Source organism: Colossoma macropomum, unplaced genomic scaffold, assembly GCF_904425465.1.
Source record: "Colossoma macropomum unplaced genomic scaffold, Colossoma_macropomum, whole genome shotgun sequence".
In the NCBI taxonomy this organism is placed as follows: Eukaryota; Metazoa; Chordata; class Actinopteri; order Characiformes; family Serrasalmidae; genus Colossoma; species Colossoma macropomum.
The window spans coordinates 3,923,751-3,943,361 of NW_023494792.1; the positions used below are offsets into that span (position 1 = coordinate 3,923,751).

The following is a 19,611-nucleotide window of genomic DNA, read 5'->3' on the forward strand; positions in this document are numbered from 1 at the left end:
ACATTACTGAGTGGCAGTTCTCCCCTCTGTAAATTCTCTGACTGCAGGCATAGCAGATTTTTAAAGAAAGCAGTTTTAGCTCTCACTAAAAGTAAGAATTATATGTGAGTAGGAGTGTGACGATAAACTCAGCCGAAGATTTGATTTGATTCACACTTTGAACAAAATTCGAAGAAAAATTATGACTGTAATCATGTTTTTGCACAACTTACAACACTAGAGCTCTACAGCCGAGGCAGGAGGAGTGCTACAGTGAGCTGATCGTTTGCAGGCGTTCTCTCTTGCATTAAAAAGCACAATTAATAGAATCTCCACAATGCTTTTTTTATCTCCATGTTGTTGGAGCCTATCTCAGCGGTCACTGGGCAGAAGGCAGGATACACCCTGGACGGGTCACCAGTCTATTGCAGGGCAGACAGACATACATTCACACCTACGGGCAATTAAGCATGTCCAGTTAGCCTGACTGCCTGTCTTTGGACTGTGGGAGGAAACCGGAGTACCCGGAGGAAACCCACACAGACACGGAGAGAACACTCAAACTCCACACAGAAAGGACCCTGGTTGCCCAGCCGGGCATTCAAACCCAGGCCCTTTTTGCTGTGAGGCAAGCAGACTTTAAATTAAACATTACAATTTCTTGCTGTAACTTTAGCTTCAGCAAAACCAGGCTGAGACCACTTTAACTGAATGAGAAACAGACAAATGCTGAATAGCTTGACAGGCAGATACACAGAACAAACAGGTAGAATCACATTTGTAAATAAAACACATTGAAAACGTACACTTTAAACTCAATATTTATTAAAACCCAACAGTTGCCACAGACCCAGATATTTTGCAGTACACCACAGATACTCAACCATGTGCGCACACAGCATTGATGTCAAAGAGCAGTCTTATTGCATTATGCTTTCAGTTTATTATTAGTTTTATGTATTTTTTTTAACAAAAAGAATGAACATGCACCATGTAGCCACTAATCATTCAGACTGTTGAAACAACCCCATGGTGGAGAAGATGGAATGACTTGAGCAGTGACTGGGAAACATAATGGAAGAGCACAGCCAGCTTAGTCAAGGTCCATGTCTGGTTTGGAGTCAGTGGCTTCTGCTCCATCTGCTGGCGCTTTCTCGTTGTCCCCAGCCTCGGCTTCAGCGTTCTCCTGTCCGTTGACTGGTCCGTTCTGTTCTGCTGGTTTGTCGTCTTTTGGCAGCTCCACTTTTGGCTTAGGTTTGGTCACGACGGGGTTGCAGGCTGAGAACAGCTCCTGAGGAACAGCACGTAATTGGCTCATATATTAATTATATTAATAAAAAGTGGACAGTTCTACCAAGCATGCTAGTGAATGAACTGAAGAAAAGATAGATGTCCACCAATAGTACTGGCGGCACTAGCTTTTATTCACTGTTCGCCATGGCAGCACTGAGTAAAATATCCCATTAACCTGTCTCGACGCAGGAGTGGGTAGGAAAATGAATGTCAGTACAAAAATACAGCTCAAGAAAATGCTTTGATGGTAAGAATCAGGCCATTAGGTAATGACTCACCCTTGTTTTTGCTGTAATCTCTGCAGCTTTCACCACTGGTTCCACATTCAGACTCTGCTTGCTCTGCTGATTCATTTTGCTGTTCATCCATATCATGACTTCATTCACCATCTTATCAACTTTCTGCACTTCCGCCTCATCCAAATGGTCATACTGCTCCTCCTTCAGTTAAAACGGTACAAAACCATTAGACAATTCATGGACGGATACAAATAATTATGCAACCTGACACAAAGCACTCAACTTTTACCTTTATTTTGAAGGCTTCCACAATCTTCATGTACTGCTGAAGCTGTTTTCCCAGGTCATCAAAAGCTTTAGGTCGCTCCTCTGACTCTGTGTATCTGTCCTGAACGGGCTGACCCAGTTTCTACAAAGAATTTCCATTCATTGGAATGAAAAACATGCATGTATAATACAAACCTAATCCACACCATAGCTGAGATGCAGCCCACAGTCTAGTCTTGCAGGGCATAACGAGAAAACACATCTGAGAACAACTTGTTAAACTTTCGGTGTTGGACTGTGCCAAAATTTGTTGCTAAAAAACAAAAACAAAAAAAAAAACAAACACCCTCTAAAACCCAACCCAAAACCCCTCTAGTCTCTGCTCATTTAACGTCTGGAATACAATTAATAACGCAGGCAAAACAAGCCAGCTAGAGAAACTCTATTGTTAGCTAATGTTCATTCTTCAAAATTAATGTTTGATACACAGCCTTCAATTTAGTTCTGTTAGAGGTGTGTTTGATGGACACAATCAATTCAAAGAGACCACTTTAAAAAGTATTACCCTACCTAAGACAGTAACTCAGCTATCTGATATAAAGCTGAAGTGTAGTCTGATTTAACTGACCTGTTTTGCCTTGCAAGAGGTACGGTTTATGTAATATAATGTGTTCTCCAGTTAATTGAACTTCTCAGTAGGAATGTGCTTTCCTACTAATTTTGATATTCTAGAGTTCATGAATGGATATCTGGCTAGGCATAGAGGAAGAAACAGCCGCACAAAAATTAACTTAAAAAGTTTCATTATTCGAAGAGCCGAGGGAAATGGTTAGGTTTTTGTGCTGGATGTGCAATGGAGGCACCCTTTTCAGACGAGCATATAAGCTAACAGAGCCAAGAGTTAAGCAGTGCCACGCTGATATAGATTAGTCTTCTACATGAGATATTTTCTCCTCAGTGGACGATGTACCAATGCTATTTGTCAGAGAAATGAACATATATAGTGCCCTCTACAAATACTGGCAAACATGAGAAAAAAAGCCTGTAAAAACATTCTTTATTGCTTATCTTTTCAATATTTTATTCAAAATGTTACCAAAAACCTAACCTTTATTTAAAGTACAAAGACAAAAAAGAAACACACTAAATCTAATCATGAAATGAATATTTCTCTCAAATCAATTATTGGCACCTCTAGAAACTCTTAGGAGTGAAATCTAATTAAAGTATATTCTCATTCATACTGTTTTAAAGTTCACTTGAGCGATTACGAACACTTAGTCAGCCATGACCTCCTTCTTCACTGGGGTATAAATCTGAGGTGACACACAGGCCAAATTCCCTCAGTCAACGGTCACTATGAGAAATTCCAAAGAATACAGCAGTGATGTGCGACGAAAGGTTGCTGAGCTGCACAAACCACTGTAGATGTTAAGAATCATGAGGAGGTTCAAACGGCCAAAGAATCTCTGGTAACACTTTATAATAACTTTGATCAATAAAGTATTAACTGACCATTAATAGCTTTGAATGAACCATTAGTTAATCCGAATTTGAAAACGTACAAATGTTTATAAATGACAATTGATGTAGCTGATGATGTGTATTTGTATGTTTTCCTTTATGCATAATGATATATGTAATAACATTTCATTTATGTATGAGTTGTACAACACGAGTTAGTATAGCTTTATGTCTTTGTTTTATCCTGTGTGTGTGTGTGTATATATATATATATATATATATATATATATATATATATATATATATATATATATATATATGTAAACAAATGAGAAAATATCTAAGTAATTCAATAACTTGTGTGAGAAGTTATAACGCCTGTTAACAAATGTTTGTTCTAAACATTTTTGCAGGAGCTACAGTGAAGTGAAAACTACATACACTAACACTTTTTCAACAGTTTCCTGTCTTGTATGACACTGTGATGCTTTGCCTGTCACTTTGAGTTCAGAATCCCAAAACTGGTGCAATCTGATGACTTGCTGATCTAACGGTGCACACGTTACAGGGTCAAGCACAGACGAGGCTCATATCCTCCACCTTTTCTCTTCCTGCAGTCTTTGAATCTGTGATGGACTTCACTGACAGACACTTTTTACATTGATTTCTGGAACATGAGCTAATTATCAACAGTTTTAACTTTAGCTACTGCAAAAAGGTCTACAACTAATTATAACACACACTGTACAAATATCTGTCAACAGGGGTCACAATGTCACACGTGCTTCATCTAATAACTTCGCTGTAAGATGCCATCATATATACATACTAGATAAAACAAATCTTTTGTTACTACAATAAAGTTATAGATCTGAGTCATTTGTGGCGGTGATTTGTATATATTGTATGTACTGATGTTGTACAGCTCATTTATTTGTGAAATGGTTTGGTGTAATTGTGCAAAAAAAAAAATCATGTACAGCATTTGTAAATATGAATACAAACCAACAACTACATGTACATTTTTGAATTTGGATTAATTAATGGTTTGTTAACAACTATTAATGACCAGTTAATGGTTTATTAGGCAAAGTTATTATAATGTGTTACCAAGTCTCCAAGGATCACAGCTGGGAAATGGCAGACATTAGGTCTTGGGGTCAGAACGTCTCTCAAATTAAAATCAGACACCAGCTACATAATCAAAAGTTGTTTGGGAAGAAAAGTACCTCATCCCGACTGTGAGGTATAGTGGTAGATCCGTAATGTGGGACTGTTTTTGTTCCAATGGCCCAGGACATGTTGTTCAGGCATATGGTATGCCTGAACAAGTACAGTACATCAAGTACCAGCAAAATCTCACTGCCTCAGCCAGGAGGCTTAAACTGGGCCATAGTTTGGACCTTCCAACAGGACAATGATCCAAAGCACACCTCAAAATCAATACAAAAAATGGTTTACTGACCACAGAATTAAGGTTTTGCCATGGCCACCCAGTCTTCTGACTTAAACCCCATAGAAAATCTGTGTGATGAGCTAAAGAAGAGGTTCCACAGTGTGCATCACAGAATCCGAAGGATCTGGAGAGATTCTGTATGGAGGAATGGCCTCAGATCACTTGCCTCCAGTCTCATTAAGCATTATAGGTGAAGACTCAGAGCTGTTAACTTTGCAAAGTGAGGGTGCACAAAGCATTAAATAAGGGGGTGCCAACAACTGTGGCACATGAAGATTTGAGAAAAATATTTATTTCATGATAAGATATTTTTATTCTTTCAATCATTGTACTTCAAATAAAGGTTAGATTGTTGTTAATATTTAAAATAGAAGTACAAAAGGATAAGGATAAAAAACGTTTTTTGCAGCCTGTTTTGCATCATGCTCACTACTGGATTAAATATTTGTGGAGGGCACTGTAGATCTGAATGTTATAGTTGGTTTAAAAATGTAACGGCCTAATACGTCAACGTTCCCACCCACATCTCTCATGGATGTCCTGAGACGTTCTCGTTCTGAGATCATGTCTGGCCCCGTGAGACTTCACACAGACAAATTTACCTTTAATTCAGTAAGTCGGTCTATGTACACTTGTTTAGGTTGGTCCTCTCCGTCTTCATACAGCCAATTTTCTGTGTCCTCCAGTTTTAATGAGAATGTGTCTCGGTCCTGTACCAAAGAGAAAGATGAGAAGCTCCAGTGCATTAATGCAGTGTACCTTTATTTTAAGAGGTTAAATGAAGGTTGCAAATTTGGTAAGTAGGTTCTTATTGAGAATGCCACCTTGTCAACACTCAAATGTTGAAAAACAGCTACTCTGAGCTTAAACGTTTCTGCACTTAAAGACTCGGACCAAGACCGGGGCCCGTATCATTTAGGAACTGTTCCTCTCAGTGCAAAATTGCAATTCAACTGTTTAATTCTAGCAAATTAATAAACTGAAATGTTGCAAAAAACATGTGAATAATGACACGTTTCCATCAGCTTTGACCATCAGAGAATAAAACTGTCTACAAACGAGGAATATGGGATCAAATCTGCAGAGAAATCTTTAACATTGAGCAAACTTCTTGCTGCTGTTTTGCTTCATTTTGATGGTTAAATTTACATCACAAGAATGCACTGGCAATCAATGTCCATTATTAAACTGATAAAGCTCTATCACCATCTCTTTTTTCCTTTGATAAAATACATTTACATTTTAATTTCTTCATCAGTTTACTGGTACCTGCTGCCCTCCGTTTCTTAGCTGAGGGGCAAAAAATGGGAAACCTGTCCAGTCATCTCTTTATTCTATTCATATTTACATTATTTATTTGGTAAATTTGTTTCCATTATAATTGCATCTTTTTATCTACAAAAGTATGTATCCACTTAAAATAAGTGTGCAAATATTTATGCACACTTTGACTATTTTATTAGATATTTGGCTATTTTGTTTGGAAAAAATGTATATTTTTTAATCAATGTGTAAAGATATGCATACAAACACCTGGATGCAGCCCTAGCTAGTAAGATCATTATAAACAAGAGAGGAATGTGCTCCTATATCAGCACCGAGTAGATTTATGAATACAGGTTCCTGCATTCCAAGACTAGTTTAGGCTATCAAGATAAAGCCTGGGTGGAGATCAAGATCACCCTTCAGATGTGAAGGCAGTTCTGCGATGTTTAAGAAAGTTTCACTGGTAAAAATTAAATTACATTATATAAATTTAGTGGTAATGGACAGGATTTGGTGGTAATGCATTGTCTGCAATGTTCAAGTTTTAGTGGAAATAAACTGTTATATAAATAATTCAGGGCAGCACTTCACTAAATAGATTTTCACAGCTGACCTCAGCTGTGGTGTCTCAGATCAGTGCACTCCAGATGACCGTGTCTGATGCATCAAAGTGTTATACAGACAACCTCAGCCTGGTACTCACACTTTCAGTGATGAACTTCTCAAACATCCCGTGCAGTTTGTCCCTCATATCATACACATACTCCTCCACATTGTTCTTGGCATCGTTTCGTTCCTTTTCAAGCTTGTCCTGCATGATCATCTTACCCTGTGGGGAAAATAAACCACTGCATGTAGATTCAATACCAAAAAGACAAAAGATCCCACACCCTTTAAAAGTGAGAAAGAAGCCGTACCTCGTTCTCCACAAAGAGATTCAGCATTTCAATCGCCAGCTGCCACTGTGGATTGTTTTCAATTGGCAGTTCCAAGACTTTTGTCTTCACTTTAGGCTTTTTAGCTTGTGGAGGCTGATCAGACTTCTTTTCTTGTTTGCTTTCTTCTGATGTCTGAATAAAGTGTAAACCACAGAGAAAGCCAGTCAGCAACAATGAACCACGGGTTGTTAGAAAGAGCCTAGCTGGGTCTCTTTGGCCTCAATGTGAGAAGAATGTACATCAGGGATGTCAAAATACCTCCATTTCTTCTGTTTCTGATTTTTTATCTCCACTGTCCTTCTGTGCATCATCTGGATTCTTCTGTTGATCTTCATCCATTTTGTTCTGCAATGCAGCAAGACAGTTTGTTATAATCACAGTGGATGAAGCCCTAAAGAAATACATATTTGTTAAACAAAGTTATTCAGAGTGGTCTGATGTGAAATGTGCCATCCTAGATAAACTCGCAGTCAGAATAGTTCAGTGTTAATCCAAATATGCGACTATCGCAACAATGTTCACTATTCTACTATGATATTGTCTCCCTTGAACAGACTACGGCAATTATAAACAAAGCTAAATAATATTGCCGTGGGATGTGATTAAATCAGCTCTTAAGGATTTAGTACTAGCCCAGTAGATGAATGCCCATAAAACTCACCCTATACTTATGTTCTAATTTGGTGTGACAGTGTTTATATTTGTATTTATATTGACTGTAACTTTGACTGTACTTATCCATGTTTGTCTGCACTGAACAGGAATGTAAGTTATACATATCTGTTAAAAGCAAATAAAAAAATTCATCACAAAAAAAAAAAAGTTGTTCGTAGTGTTGGTGATATAAATGAGGATACTAAATGAGGACACTAAAGGCTACGTAACAAGACATTATCTCATGAAATAGTTATCAATACACTACCTGATGCCTGGGTTTACAAGAGACAGGTGGAATTCCCTTTAGGAAATACTAATATTTTACATCTTACATTTCCCATCACTAAGAAGATGTAACCCTGCATTCTAAACTAACTTTAATTTATTGTCTGTAGTGTTATTTCAGGTTGAGGTAATGCTTAATGAAGAAAAAGTCCATTGAAGGTCAATAGACAAAGTACACTGGCGCACTGTACCTCCTCTTCCTTCTCCGCGGCCTGTGCTGCAGTCTGCTCAGTGTCCATGGGCTCCTCTCCCTCCTCGGACTTCTGCATCTCTACTAGTGAGGCACTGGACACACTAAAGATTCCATGGACGTTAATTCGCACTTTGACTTTCACCTTTGAACTCTCGCCCGTGGCCTGGGGGACCACCTTCTGGATCATGTACTGTCCTAGTAAACGCAGGTAAAATACACCGTGTTAGACAAACATGGGACAAATTACTGTTACCACAAATAAAGGCGAATGTTGCAAATAACACATGCCTATTGTGGGATCTGGGTAAGGTAGTTCTTTAGGGTTGTTGTAGTAGGCCTCCAGTGAGAAAGGTTCTTTCCGGTAGAAGGTTAGCACTTTAGAAAATGGAGCTGCATGGTTCTTGGGGAACACCTCGCAGTCACTGAAATTGATAGATGAAAGACATTTTTTAATGCCAGTGACGCTTTGAACACTTTGAAATTCAATGCAGCGAATTATGGGAAAACAAACAGTAGATACCTTACTCCATCCTCTGCTGCTGAGTTCCATTTCAGAGAGATTGGGTAAGGAGCTACATCCGTTATGGAAAACTCACGGACTTTAAAGGCAGGAGACAAGATTGCACACTGCAGAAATGTGAAAACAAAATGCTGAGTAAGCTATAATCGTATGGAGATGCTACAGAACAGACTACAGTTTTATCCTACTTTAACTACTCCCATTAGTATCCAAGTTTTTAATATTTCATGGTTCTCTGAACTGGCACTCTGTGAATGTTCCCTCTTATGTTAAATATGCTGTTAAAAGATTATTATAAACTTATAATGTCGTTCAAGCAATGCTTCAAAGGAAACTGCAGGATGCTGACGGCAAACAGACCTGAAGGGCACATCCTCTGGCCACGGCCTCATCTGCATTCAGGGTCATGCTCAGTTCCTTCCCAAAGAATTTGCTGATTCGCTCCTTAACTGCTGGTATTCTGGAAGCACCTCCCACAATTTCTACAGCGTGAATGTCTTCATTCTTCAGATCTGCGACAGGTATGACAGAAATACATTGTAAAGTCAGATAAACGTGCATGTATGTAATATTTATTCAACCCTGATAGCAAATTAGGTTTATTAGCCAAATTTACAAACTTTCAGGTGTTTGCAATAAACCAATCAAACAAGAACAATTTAAATAGCTCACCACAACTACAAGAAGTGGCTTTACCAAATTCAACACAAAATGAAATAACAGAATTATTCAACCCCCTGAATAGAATCCCTCATAAGAGCACACATTTGCAAATCGGGTGTTGTCTCAAGCACACTTGATGCAACCAATCAAGGGCTTAATCAGTTGCATCAGGTGTGCTTAAGATAAAACACACACAAAGGCACTGATACCAACATTCAATACCAGCTGATACCATGTGACAAAAGTTAGTATACATTGCCGTGCTAGTGAAAAAACGACTTGAGCTGGCAGTGAACCAGGAACAGCTCACACAGCCAGGTGCTGCTTGACGGCGTTGCAGTCGGACACTTCAAGAATTCCCACCAGGAATACACAGTGCTACTGTAGCCTGTGTTTGAACACAGACAACCGCTTCCCCAATAAGGGTGGAGACATGTAGGCTAGCAAAACAGAAGTGAAAAAAGCCAATTTCGCAACCACAGACTTTAGTAACAGAACAGCGAGGTATAAACTTTAATACGTAATACTGTCTTTGTAAAAATGGACTGTAGAGACTGTATCATCCAACCGTGTACATCGTCTGGTTTTAGTAGTCAGAAGTACCTCTATTTGCTCAGTACTCGATGCGCAGTGTGTTGTTTTGAATGAAACAGCTTTATTTGAAATTGTTCATGGAGAGAGCTGTCTGTAGGGGCTACATTTCACGTAGCATTGGCGGAGCGTTTTCGTACAGAGTGAATGATAGGCTTTGTCTGAACAGGACGGTTGATTCAAACGTACAGTGTGAGTGACCAAAGAAAAAGATTTCTAAAATTGCCTTGTATGTCTGGCTTTAGAGCACATTCAACTACAGCTCAAATCAGCCAAAAAGACTTCAACAGCACAAAACATGAGCTCCTCTGATGCATTAGCCTTCAATGTGATTCCTGCTGTCGCTATGCTAGAGACTATTGCTGACAGAGACAGATGAGGATCAAAACTATGAAACATACTTTACTTACAACTGTACAGAAGCACTTTTCTGACATGGAAGAAAACCTGCTTTTCTCCACTGTAGGGCTAATCCAAAGTGCTTTGGCCAGCTATGTTAGCATAGCTGGCCAAAGCACTTAATATAAAATCAGCTAGATTTTAAAGATTTAACTGTTAAGTCACACTGCAGTTGTGTACATGAATGACTACTTAAGTTACTCAGTGTGGTACTGGACTCAGTATTAGTGAGTACTAAAAAACATACTCGTACTTGTACACAGTCTGGGAAAAAAAAGGGTATGGAAATTATACATTACTAGATAATTCAACCACACGCTGATACAGGCTCCAAATACTCACTTGCTTGTTCCATTATACTGCGCAGGGGAGGCTCTACTCTAGCCAGAATGTCAGCACACATCTCTTCAAACTGACCTCTGCAAGAACACGAGGAGATATTCAGATGTAGCAAACTGCACAGCGTTACATGACATTGAGACAGGCTACGCACAATTGTGAATTCAGTATATTTCCCTGCTACTACAGAACAACCTCTCTGAAAAACCCTGTTTCTGTGTACTGTACTTTTAAAGGTGTTATCATGTTAAAAATATGGGTTGCTTAGGTTGGAGAGCTCCAAAGCTGTTCCTTTATAACATTTAGATTAAATACAGTAGCAACACAGTGAAACAAGTTTATCAGTTTCTCACACTTTCAACAACATTGTGTATCTCCAATATTTCCAGCTTATTTAATGGACTATGTTACCTGTTAAGCTTTCCAGAAACATCAATGTCATTCATGAAGCACTCGATATTAAGGGGTAGATCAGAGGAATTGGCACTCATGAGTTTTTTGAGCTTCTCGCACTCCTGATAAAGGCGAACCAGAGCCCTAGGCTTAGATTTCACATCCAACTTATACTTCTTCCCAAACTCCTCACAGAAATGGTTTACGAGGACCTCGTCAAAGTCCTTTCCTCCCAAACGTGGGTCAAAGGCTGTAGCAAGAACCTATTTGGACAAAAAAAGTCACATCACTATGATTTATATTTCCCATGCAAAAGCATCTGGCTCGCATAAAGCCTGCTCTGAGTGAAATCTGATTTTAGTACACACCTTGAGCTTGCCTTTGTTGAAGGCACAGACAGAGACCTGGTAGCCTGAATGGCCAACATCCACAAAAACCACTGTCCTGGGCTTCTCCTCCGGGGCTGGGAGGTCCTGTTTGTAAATCCCATATGCTAGAGCCACTGCAGAGATGAAAACAATAAGGGAAAAAAAAAATTCAGTTCACTCTGATCGCAAAGTCTCTGATTTCTCATACTGTGCATCCCCACGTTTGATCGCTTTCAGGCTATATTTTCTCCTTATTTTATTGCTCCTCCCTACTTTTATTACCTTAAACAGTTTTTGGCACACTGGAGTCACTCATCCATCCTCAGCAGCACATTACATCAGTCTATGTACCCTAAAATTTATCATGAATAAAAACTTTTGGGATGCTGCACAAAAAAATAAACTGATGAAGTTGGATTTTTATTTATTTATTGTGTAGCTGATAATTAGGCTATTCATTTTTTTATTTTGTTTATCAATGTTCTGATGTCCGTCACAACTGCTAAGGCAATTTAAAAGCTGTTAGGAATGCAGAGTTGTATTCAGTCTCCAGGTGAACGTGGTCAGCTTTAAGCTCGGGTCGGGCTTTAATTGAAAACTTGGTAGTGAAGGTTGGGTTGGGTCGGACTCAGGCAGGAGGCCTGTCACAATTATTATACAATCGCATGATAACACAGTGGGTAACATGCAGCAGACTGGGGTTCGATTCCCAGCTCAGGCAAGCACATCAAATTACACCAATAGGAGTCTTACAGCAAAACTTCTAACTTTACGTTTGCCTACATCTGTTTCAGAGTTGTTAGCTTTCACAATCATATGTTTACATCACAACAAACAGAATGTAAACTGGGTGCTTTTCCATCCATTTGGTTGAGACGAATACACGTAAAGGGTCTTAAAAATTTTGAGTGTCGCTATAACACCTTTAGAGGGCAACGGTGAGTAATGTTTTAATTTTCACCCGATTTTCTCCCCAATTTAGTCGTCTCCAATTCCACCCGCTAGTTAGGACTCCCCCAATCACACGATGCTATCAACGCTAGGAGGGTGAAGGCTAACACAGGCTTCCTCCGAGACCTGTGAAGCCAACCACCGCTTCTTTTCGAACTGCCGCTCACGCAACGTCACTGGACAGCCGAACGCGCTCGGAGGAAAGCGCCAAACCGCCAGATCTGTTACGTCAGCTAACAGACGCCTGTGCTGACTAGCATCGCGCTGAGTGATGGGGGGAGAAGGAGGGGCCATCCTACCCACCCAGAGAGAGCGAGGCCAATTGTGCTCTCTTGGACTCCTGGCTACGGACGGCTGTAGCATCACCAGGGATCGAACTCGCGATCTCCTGATGATAGGGCCAACGCTTAGACGGCTGCCCCACTCGGGAGCAACAGAGTAATGTTTGTTTAATTGAGCTGTTTCTATCCTTTGGGAGTTACTAAGTATCGACAACTAAAAAGCAAGATAACTAATCAACCAAACTGGCCGTTTTAGTCATGTACTTTCTAAGTTAAATGAACACAGAGATAATTCAATTGGAAATCATACTTATTTATATGGCAATTCATCCATGGCTAAAATTGAATGATTGATACAAGCCTATCAGGCAGAATGTTTTCAGGTCAAAATTCCTGGTTAAAGCCCTAAGATATACTGAAACAGACAAGGAGAAGTTCAATGCCAGAGTCACGATTCATATTGAACAGTGAGCGACTCTACCTGCAGTAGTTTCATTCATGAGTCGCAAACAGTTGAGTCCAGCGATCTGAGCTGCATCCAAAACCGACCTCCTCTCAGCATCCGTGTAGTAGCAAGGAACCTTAAAAACATTAGACATGCTTTAACTGTATCATAGCCGTGTATTAACCATCTCTTTTAACCTTCAGCAATCAATACATCTCCAAAAATGTCACGATGACTGACAATGAAGGAAACTTGTGAAGACAATAATCCCCAAGAGTTTTCTATGACAATTAGCAACACATGCATTTCCAGGTGCAGTTATCCACTGAATATAGCTGGCTGGTAAAAATAAACACAAGAATAATAAAACTCACAGATATAACACAGTCTGCCACAGGCTTTTTCAGAGCACTCTCAGCCGTCTCTTTCAGCTTGGTGAGAAGCATTGCTGTGACTTGTTCAATGCTGAACACCTTCTCCTCCTCCATGTACGTAACCTGACAAAAACATCATCAGAGAATGGCATTAGAAGAGGGAGGATAAAAATACAACTGTTGAGCGACAGGGAGATGATAAAATCATTTGAGAATTCAAATTGGAATTGGTTCACAGGAGAAACACTGATACGTCGACTGATTCATGCATCGCTGGCAGCCTACAAAGCACTGCCCATCTGTTGACATGTGCTAAACCAGCCCAGTGATACGCATTCTGACAACACTGTGTTTGTGCTCCACACAATCATTGCTTTATTAGCTCTAGTCTAGAGATTCACGCTTGATTTGCCTAAGCAAGAACACGACACTTTTCATACACATATTTACATAACATAAATAAGATAACCGACTACGACACTTTCATGGGAGTGAATCCTTCATTTGCAGTGCCTGGAAAATATGGCCAATGACTTTCAACTGTTCATGTTGTGCCACTGTACTGATCTAGTGGGCTACACCACACAGTGCTGCAGTTAGTGCTAAACGATTAAGCTTTTTATACTGAAAATGCCCTTTGAATAAGCAATTTTCAAATCACAAGAGCTGCAGTTTTAATTATATCCCATATTATTCTACGCTGTTTTAACCAGTTTTAATCAGGTAAATCTAAACTAAGAACACACAGATTTTGAACTGGCAACCTAGAACACTACATTCAGCAATTAAGCCTGAACTGTGAAAAAAGTGGATGCTTAATTCATAGAAAATAATCACGTCTGAATTGCAATTGCAACACTGGTCAGAAAATTCGCAACTGCACATTTTCCCCAAAGCACTTGAAACATATCAGTCAATTAAGTAGCCGTAGTGTAGATTCTGCTATACTGACCTACTTAAGGTGTTTCTGAGCACTGTATAATAAGGATTTATGTATAAGCAAACTGTACGATATCTGCCTTATCGCTGTTGTTGGAAGAAAACCATGTATCTCCATTTTTGACGTTTTTCAGATTTTGACATAATTTGAAAATACTTGTTACCCTTTACACTGTATGTAAATTTCATGATGAATGGACTAAAAGAAATGACCCAAAATGACTTGGTAAAAAGTCTGGTTCCATTGACTTACATTAAAAGTAAAGTATGTTTTTTCCTTCTCCTGTAAAGTTACCATTTTGGACTGATAACAGCGATATTCTAAAGCATCCAGTCCACGCCTCAATGTTCCTCATATTCACTGGCTGTTGTGTACTTTTTACTGTTTCACCACCACTCACCTTAATTCCTGTTGTTCCGGTGGGCATTTGTGAAAGCTCGTAAACAAGGCTAGATTTCAAACCCTGAACAAAGGGGTCTGAGAAAGCTCGCCCATGGAACCGCTTGAATCCCTGGACGGTGTTCTGACAATTAGTGACCACCTGAATTTCAACAAGGAAAAGAGAAATCTGGCATTCTTACTGGAACAATGTGGGGGCGTTTTTAAAGAGCTGATAAAAGAATTTATCACAACCAACAACAGAAAAACTAGACAAGATAAATGGGAGAAACAATTCAAGACTGATTCACAAACTGAAGTTATTTCTCATACCTGGCTTTTTGCGGCCGCGCCAATTGATCGATTCCGTGGTCCGAAAGACACACATGCTCTGTAAAATTAAGGCAAATTATACCAATAATTATTTTACAAATCTGCTACTTTGCTGTAACAGTAATGTCTGAATCTTTAAGTTTCTATGGATTGATGGAGGGATGAAAGAAAAGACAGCAGGATTAGACTCACAGACGCTATAAGTATAAAACACTGCCATGTTCTTTGGGTGAACAGCTGATTTTTAAATACCAAGCTTGTTACAAAGAATAACCGAAACATCAAAACCAATGAGTTTCTATGAGAGGACGGACGAGTGAAATAAAGGAAAAAGAGATAGAACGCTCACAATAAAATACAAGTATATATGCAGGCTTTGGTTCAGCTGTTGAATCTTTTTGAAAGAGCACAAGAGCAGTTTGAAAAATATATCCTGTGAACCGTTGGAGGTTCACTGCTGACGGAAATCACGCTGCACAGTTATGACGGATTCACTCTTATTGAAGTGGAGAACGCAGAACGCTTTCTGCTCAGGGGTCTCCATCTCCTCTCAGACTGAAGGGAGCCATCTTCCACTGACAGTCAGAAACACTATGACCCCTCTTTCAATTGGTATGTGATTGGTTCCTAGGAGCCTCGCGGTTGTAAAAATGATGGCGCCTTGAAATCGGATGAATTTTTTTGGATCACCCTGTACTACCAAAAACTATGAATACAGTGATCAGTATTCATCATTTCACATACTGCACTGCACTAAATCCAATGAAACAGGACTAATTACATTCTCTTTGTAGAGAAAAATACAGAAGGTCAGTGTTCTTTAAATACTGCCGATATGAACAAAATGCTCAGAAAAGCATTCTGTTTATCATGATACCAAAAACAATAGTGATGGAGTATCGTCATACTGCCGACCCCTACTTCAGAATATTTTGAAAGAATATATTAAAAGCTAAATCAACAGATAAACAGTAAAGAAAAAACAGCAGTAATTAACTCAAAGAATATCAGAAAGTTTCCTTTCTGGATTTGTGTTTGTGTGTGTGTGTGTGTGTGTGTGTGTGTGTGTGTGTGTTTGTGTGTGTGTTTTGTTCTGGTTAACATTTACAACACTGTGTAAAAAACACCATGAATATTTCAGGCCTGATTGTTTTGGCCTTAATGGTGACCATTGGTTTCCTGTAGAACTCCTTTAGATCCCTTTAGAAAACCATCAAATGTGTTTGGAAACAGTCACAAGCCACCTAATAAACCATCAGGATCCTTTACACTGTGATATTAACACATCAACAAGAGCCAAAACACTGTACAAAACCAACAGGAACCGACAGAAACACTGAAAGTTTTCTATGTATTTTTTCGGCAGGGTAAGGTCCCTTCTGGCCATTTTTAGAGGACAAAATAGACCAAATGTGTCCAATCAAAGCAAGCGCTCAGGTCAGGACTGTAGGACGTTATTTAAGCATATAGAGATAAATTACTCATAAACAATGGTCTCATTAGCTTTATTAAAGCTAACTTGAAAACATCACCATACCACACTTGCCTGAATATTGTATGGAGGCTTGTTTCCATCACTGGAAAAAACATATATAGCCATTTAGAAAGTCATAACAAGACTTAGTATATCATAATTATGACTTAGTATGTCAGTTGTAGCTTACCATCTCATACTTATGACTTAGCATCGCATAATTATGTCATTCTCTTAATAATCACTACCATAATTATGACTTAATAAGTCATAATTCTGAGATACTATCTCATAATAATTATACACTAGCTCATAATAATGAAAATGATCTCCTAATCATGAGAAAACTCTCATTGTTATGAGCTAGTTAGTAATTAGTATGAGATATTAAGTCATAATTCTGAGATACCAAGTCATAATTATGAAAAAACCGTATTGTAATGAATTACTAAATGGCTACAGCTACATTTTTCTCAAGTGGCAGAAAGGGGCTTCAGTCATATCGCTTAGCCTCGCTGTAAGAAGCAGAGTGACAGTAGTGAGTTGTTGTCTAAGGCGAGCTAACCTGACGTTAGCAGGCTCAGCTAACTAACTGGGCAGGTGAGCGGAATCTTCTCGAAGCTCTCTGCGTTACCAACCCCGGTTACATCCACAGCTACATCAGCCATCGACCTCCAGGAGCTAAACGAGCCGAGAAAGACTGCGGTCGCCTCCGTATTCAGGACCTTCACAGACAGGCTCTGCCACGAGGCTGCTATCCGCCAGCTCCTTGTTCGAATTTCCCCGGTCCACCTTAAATGGAGCGGCAGTTACATTCTGGAGCCCGAGCCGCTGGAAGGTAACTGCAGCAGCATTTAAGGTGGAACGGGGAAATTCGAACAAGGAGCTGGCGAATGGGCAGACGACTTCGTCCGTCCATCCATGTACACTGCGGAGAGCTTGTAGAGCTTTTATGCTGCTCGTCGGTCACAGAAAAGCGCGGATGAAGGCCTCAGTGGCCTCTACTGTGTGTGTGTGTGTGTGTGTGTGTGTGTGTGCGCGGTGAGCTTAACAGTGTGTACATGAATGAGTGTGTCTGTGACTTACGGCGTGCACCGGTCGCTGTATTCATTCGCTACCGTCTCAATCCCTCCGGCTCGGGCTACTGCAATGTAGCAGTTCATAAAACCGACATCGAACCCGACCACGGACATGTTTAAAAGGATAAAAGCCGAGCCGCTGTGAGATTACGGGTAGGTACTGTTCAATTCATCGTCCCACCCTGGCTGGCTGGTCTGATCAGGGCGCGCTGTGTGTGTCTGTGGAGGAGCCGGTCGGCTGCTGGAAAATCACAACCGGTTAAAGGGAGGGACCAACGGAGAGAAAAAAGGTCCAACCAGAAACGCACGTTCACTGATACAGGCCCAGCAAGCATCTAGCGAGCACACCAGTCCTCGGGACGTTTAGGCGGTGTATTACAAAATAAGACAAGCTGTATTTAATATTGAGCCCCTACACTCCCAGAAAACAAGTCCCTAAACTGTCACTGGGGCAGTACCCCTCTTGTCACTGGGGTGGTACCCTCAAGGTTACGTCTCAGTACTTTTAGTCAGGGAACATAATTGTACCATAATTCAAAAGTGATATTTTCTAAGTTGTGTTGGCTCCACACACCCCAGTGCGTTAATCCAGGGGGGTCTACAGCAGGTGTGGCTACAGGTTTTCATTCCAACAAAGCAGGAGCTCACATGATCAGTTACCTGAAGACTGGGACCAACTGATTTAACTACTGGAGTCAAGTGTCCTCCAGGAAAGGACCTGCAGTCCTTTATCTGCCCTTTGCAGATAAGATTGGACAACAGGGTTTCACTGAATTTCCTGGTCAGTTCCAGTATCTTTACAGCCAAATTGACTGTGACCTTTTTTTAATCCGAAGCTCATACTACGTGGAGTAAAAGAACACATGAAACACACTAGAACATTTTCAGAACTTTCCATTAGCCAAACGTGTAATATAAAAAACATTATTTAAATGTGAAAATTTAATCACATTTAAATAACATGAATCAAATGAAGTCCTATTATGAAGGACTCACGAGCCCTTTTTATTTTCTTTTGTTTTCCTCAGTTTTCTCTTTTCTTTCGTCTCTTTTCTCTGTTCCTTCTCTTTTATATCACCTATATTAATGTGTTATAAAATGCATTCATGTCATCCATATTCATTCTGTCTTTGTCATGTATCATATTTTGTTAACTGAAAGAGACTGCAAAACAACAGTATAAAATATGTTGTAAGGGAACTCTGTTCCCAGATTCAGGTCTTCTCTTTGGTTTTGATAAGCAGATTACTCTGCATAAAGGCTGACCTGCTTCACTAAACCTCTGTCTGCCCAGGTTTCAGGGCATCAGCGTGATATACAGATCTACAGCGGTCCGTTATGCTCTCAGGGCATAAGCGTGATATACAGATCTACAGCGGTCCGTTATGCTCTCAGGGCATCAGTGTGATATACAGATCTACAGCCGTCCATTATGCTCTCAGGGCATCAGTGTGATATACAGATCTACAGCCGTCCATTATGCTCTCAGGGCATCAGCGTGATATACAGATCTACAGCGGTCCGTTATGCTCTCAGGGCATCAGTGTAATACTCAGATCTACAGCGGTCCGTTATGCTCTCAGGGCATCAGTGTAATACTCAGATCTACAGCGGTCCGTTATGCTCTCAGGGCATCAGTGTAATACTCAGATCTACAGTGGTCCGTTATGCTCTCAGGGCATCAGTGTAATACTCAAATCTACAGTGGTCCGTTATGCTCTCAGGGCATCAGCGTGATATACAGATCTACAGTGGTCCGTTATGCTCTCAGGGCATCAGCGTGATACTCAGATCTACAGTGGTCTGTTATGCTCTCAGGGCATCAGTGTGATATACAGATCTACAGCGGTCCGTTATGCTCTCAGGGCATCAGTGTAATACTCAGATCTACAGCGGTCCGTTATGCTCTCAGGGCATCAGTGTAATACTCAGATCTACAGCCGTCCGTTATGCTCTCGGTTCATCAGCTCCTGCGAGGAGCTCATCTCTTCAGGCGGCGCTTTGATTGGACCTAAGTGCCTAGTCGCAAACACAGCGACACCGGAA

General features: G+C 40.2%; 1 protein-coding gene across 1 annotated transcript; it reads right to left on the reverse strand.

Annotated features, from left to right (window-relative positions):
* Positions 1-782: 782 nt before the first annotated feature.
* Positions 783-17,816, reverse strand: hspa4b (heat shock protein 4b). Its single transcript, XM_036575618.1, has 19 exons — positions 17,573-17,816; positions 15,013-15,070; positions 14,702-14,842; positions 13,362-13,484; positions 13,024-13,123; positions 11,311-11,444; positions 10,961-11,205; positions 10,553-10,629; positions 8,918-9,069; positions 8,558-8,664; positions 8,326-8,459; positions 8,036-8,232; positions 7,161-7,247; positions 6,882-7,034; positions 6,668-6,793; positions 5,301-5,408; positions 1,801-1,920; positions 1,551-1,712; positions 783-1,270 (listed from the first exon to the last, which is right to left on the reverse strand). The coding sequence occupies exons 1-19, from the start codon at positions 17,677-17,679 to the stop codon at positions 1,073-1,075; spliced, it is 2,529 nt and encodes an 842-aa protein (XP_036431511.1). The 5' UTR covers positions 17,680-17,816; the 3' UTR covers positions 783-1,072.
* Between the last annotated feature and the right edge of the window lie 1,795 nt (positions 17,817-19,611).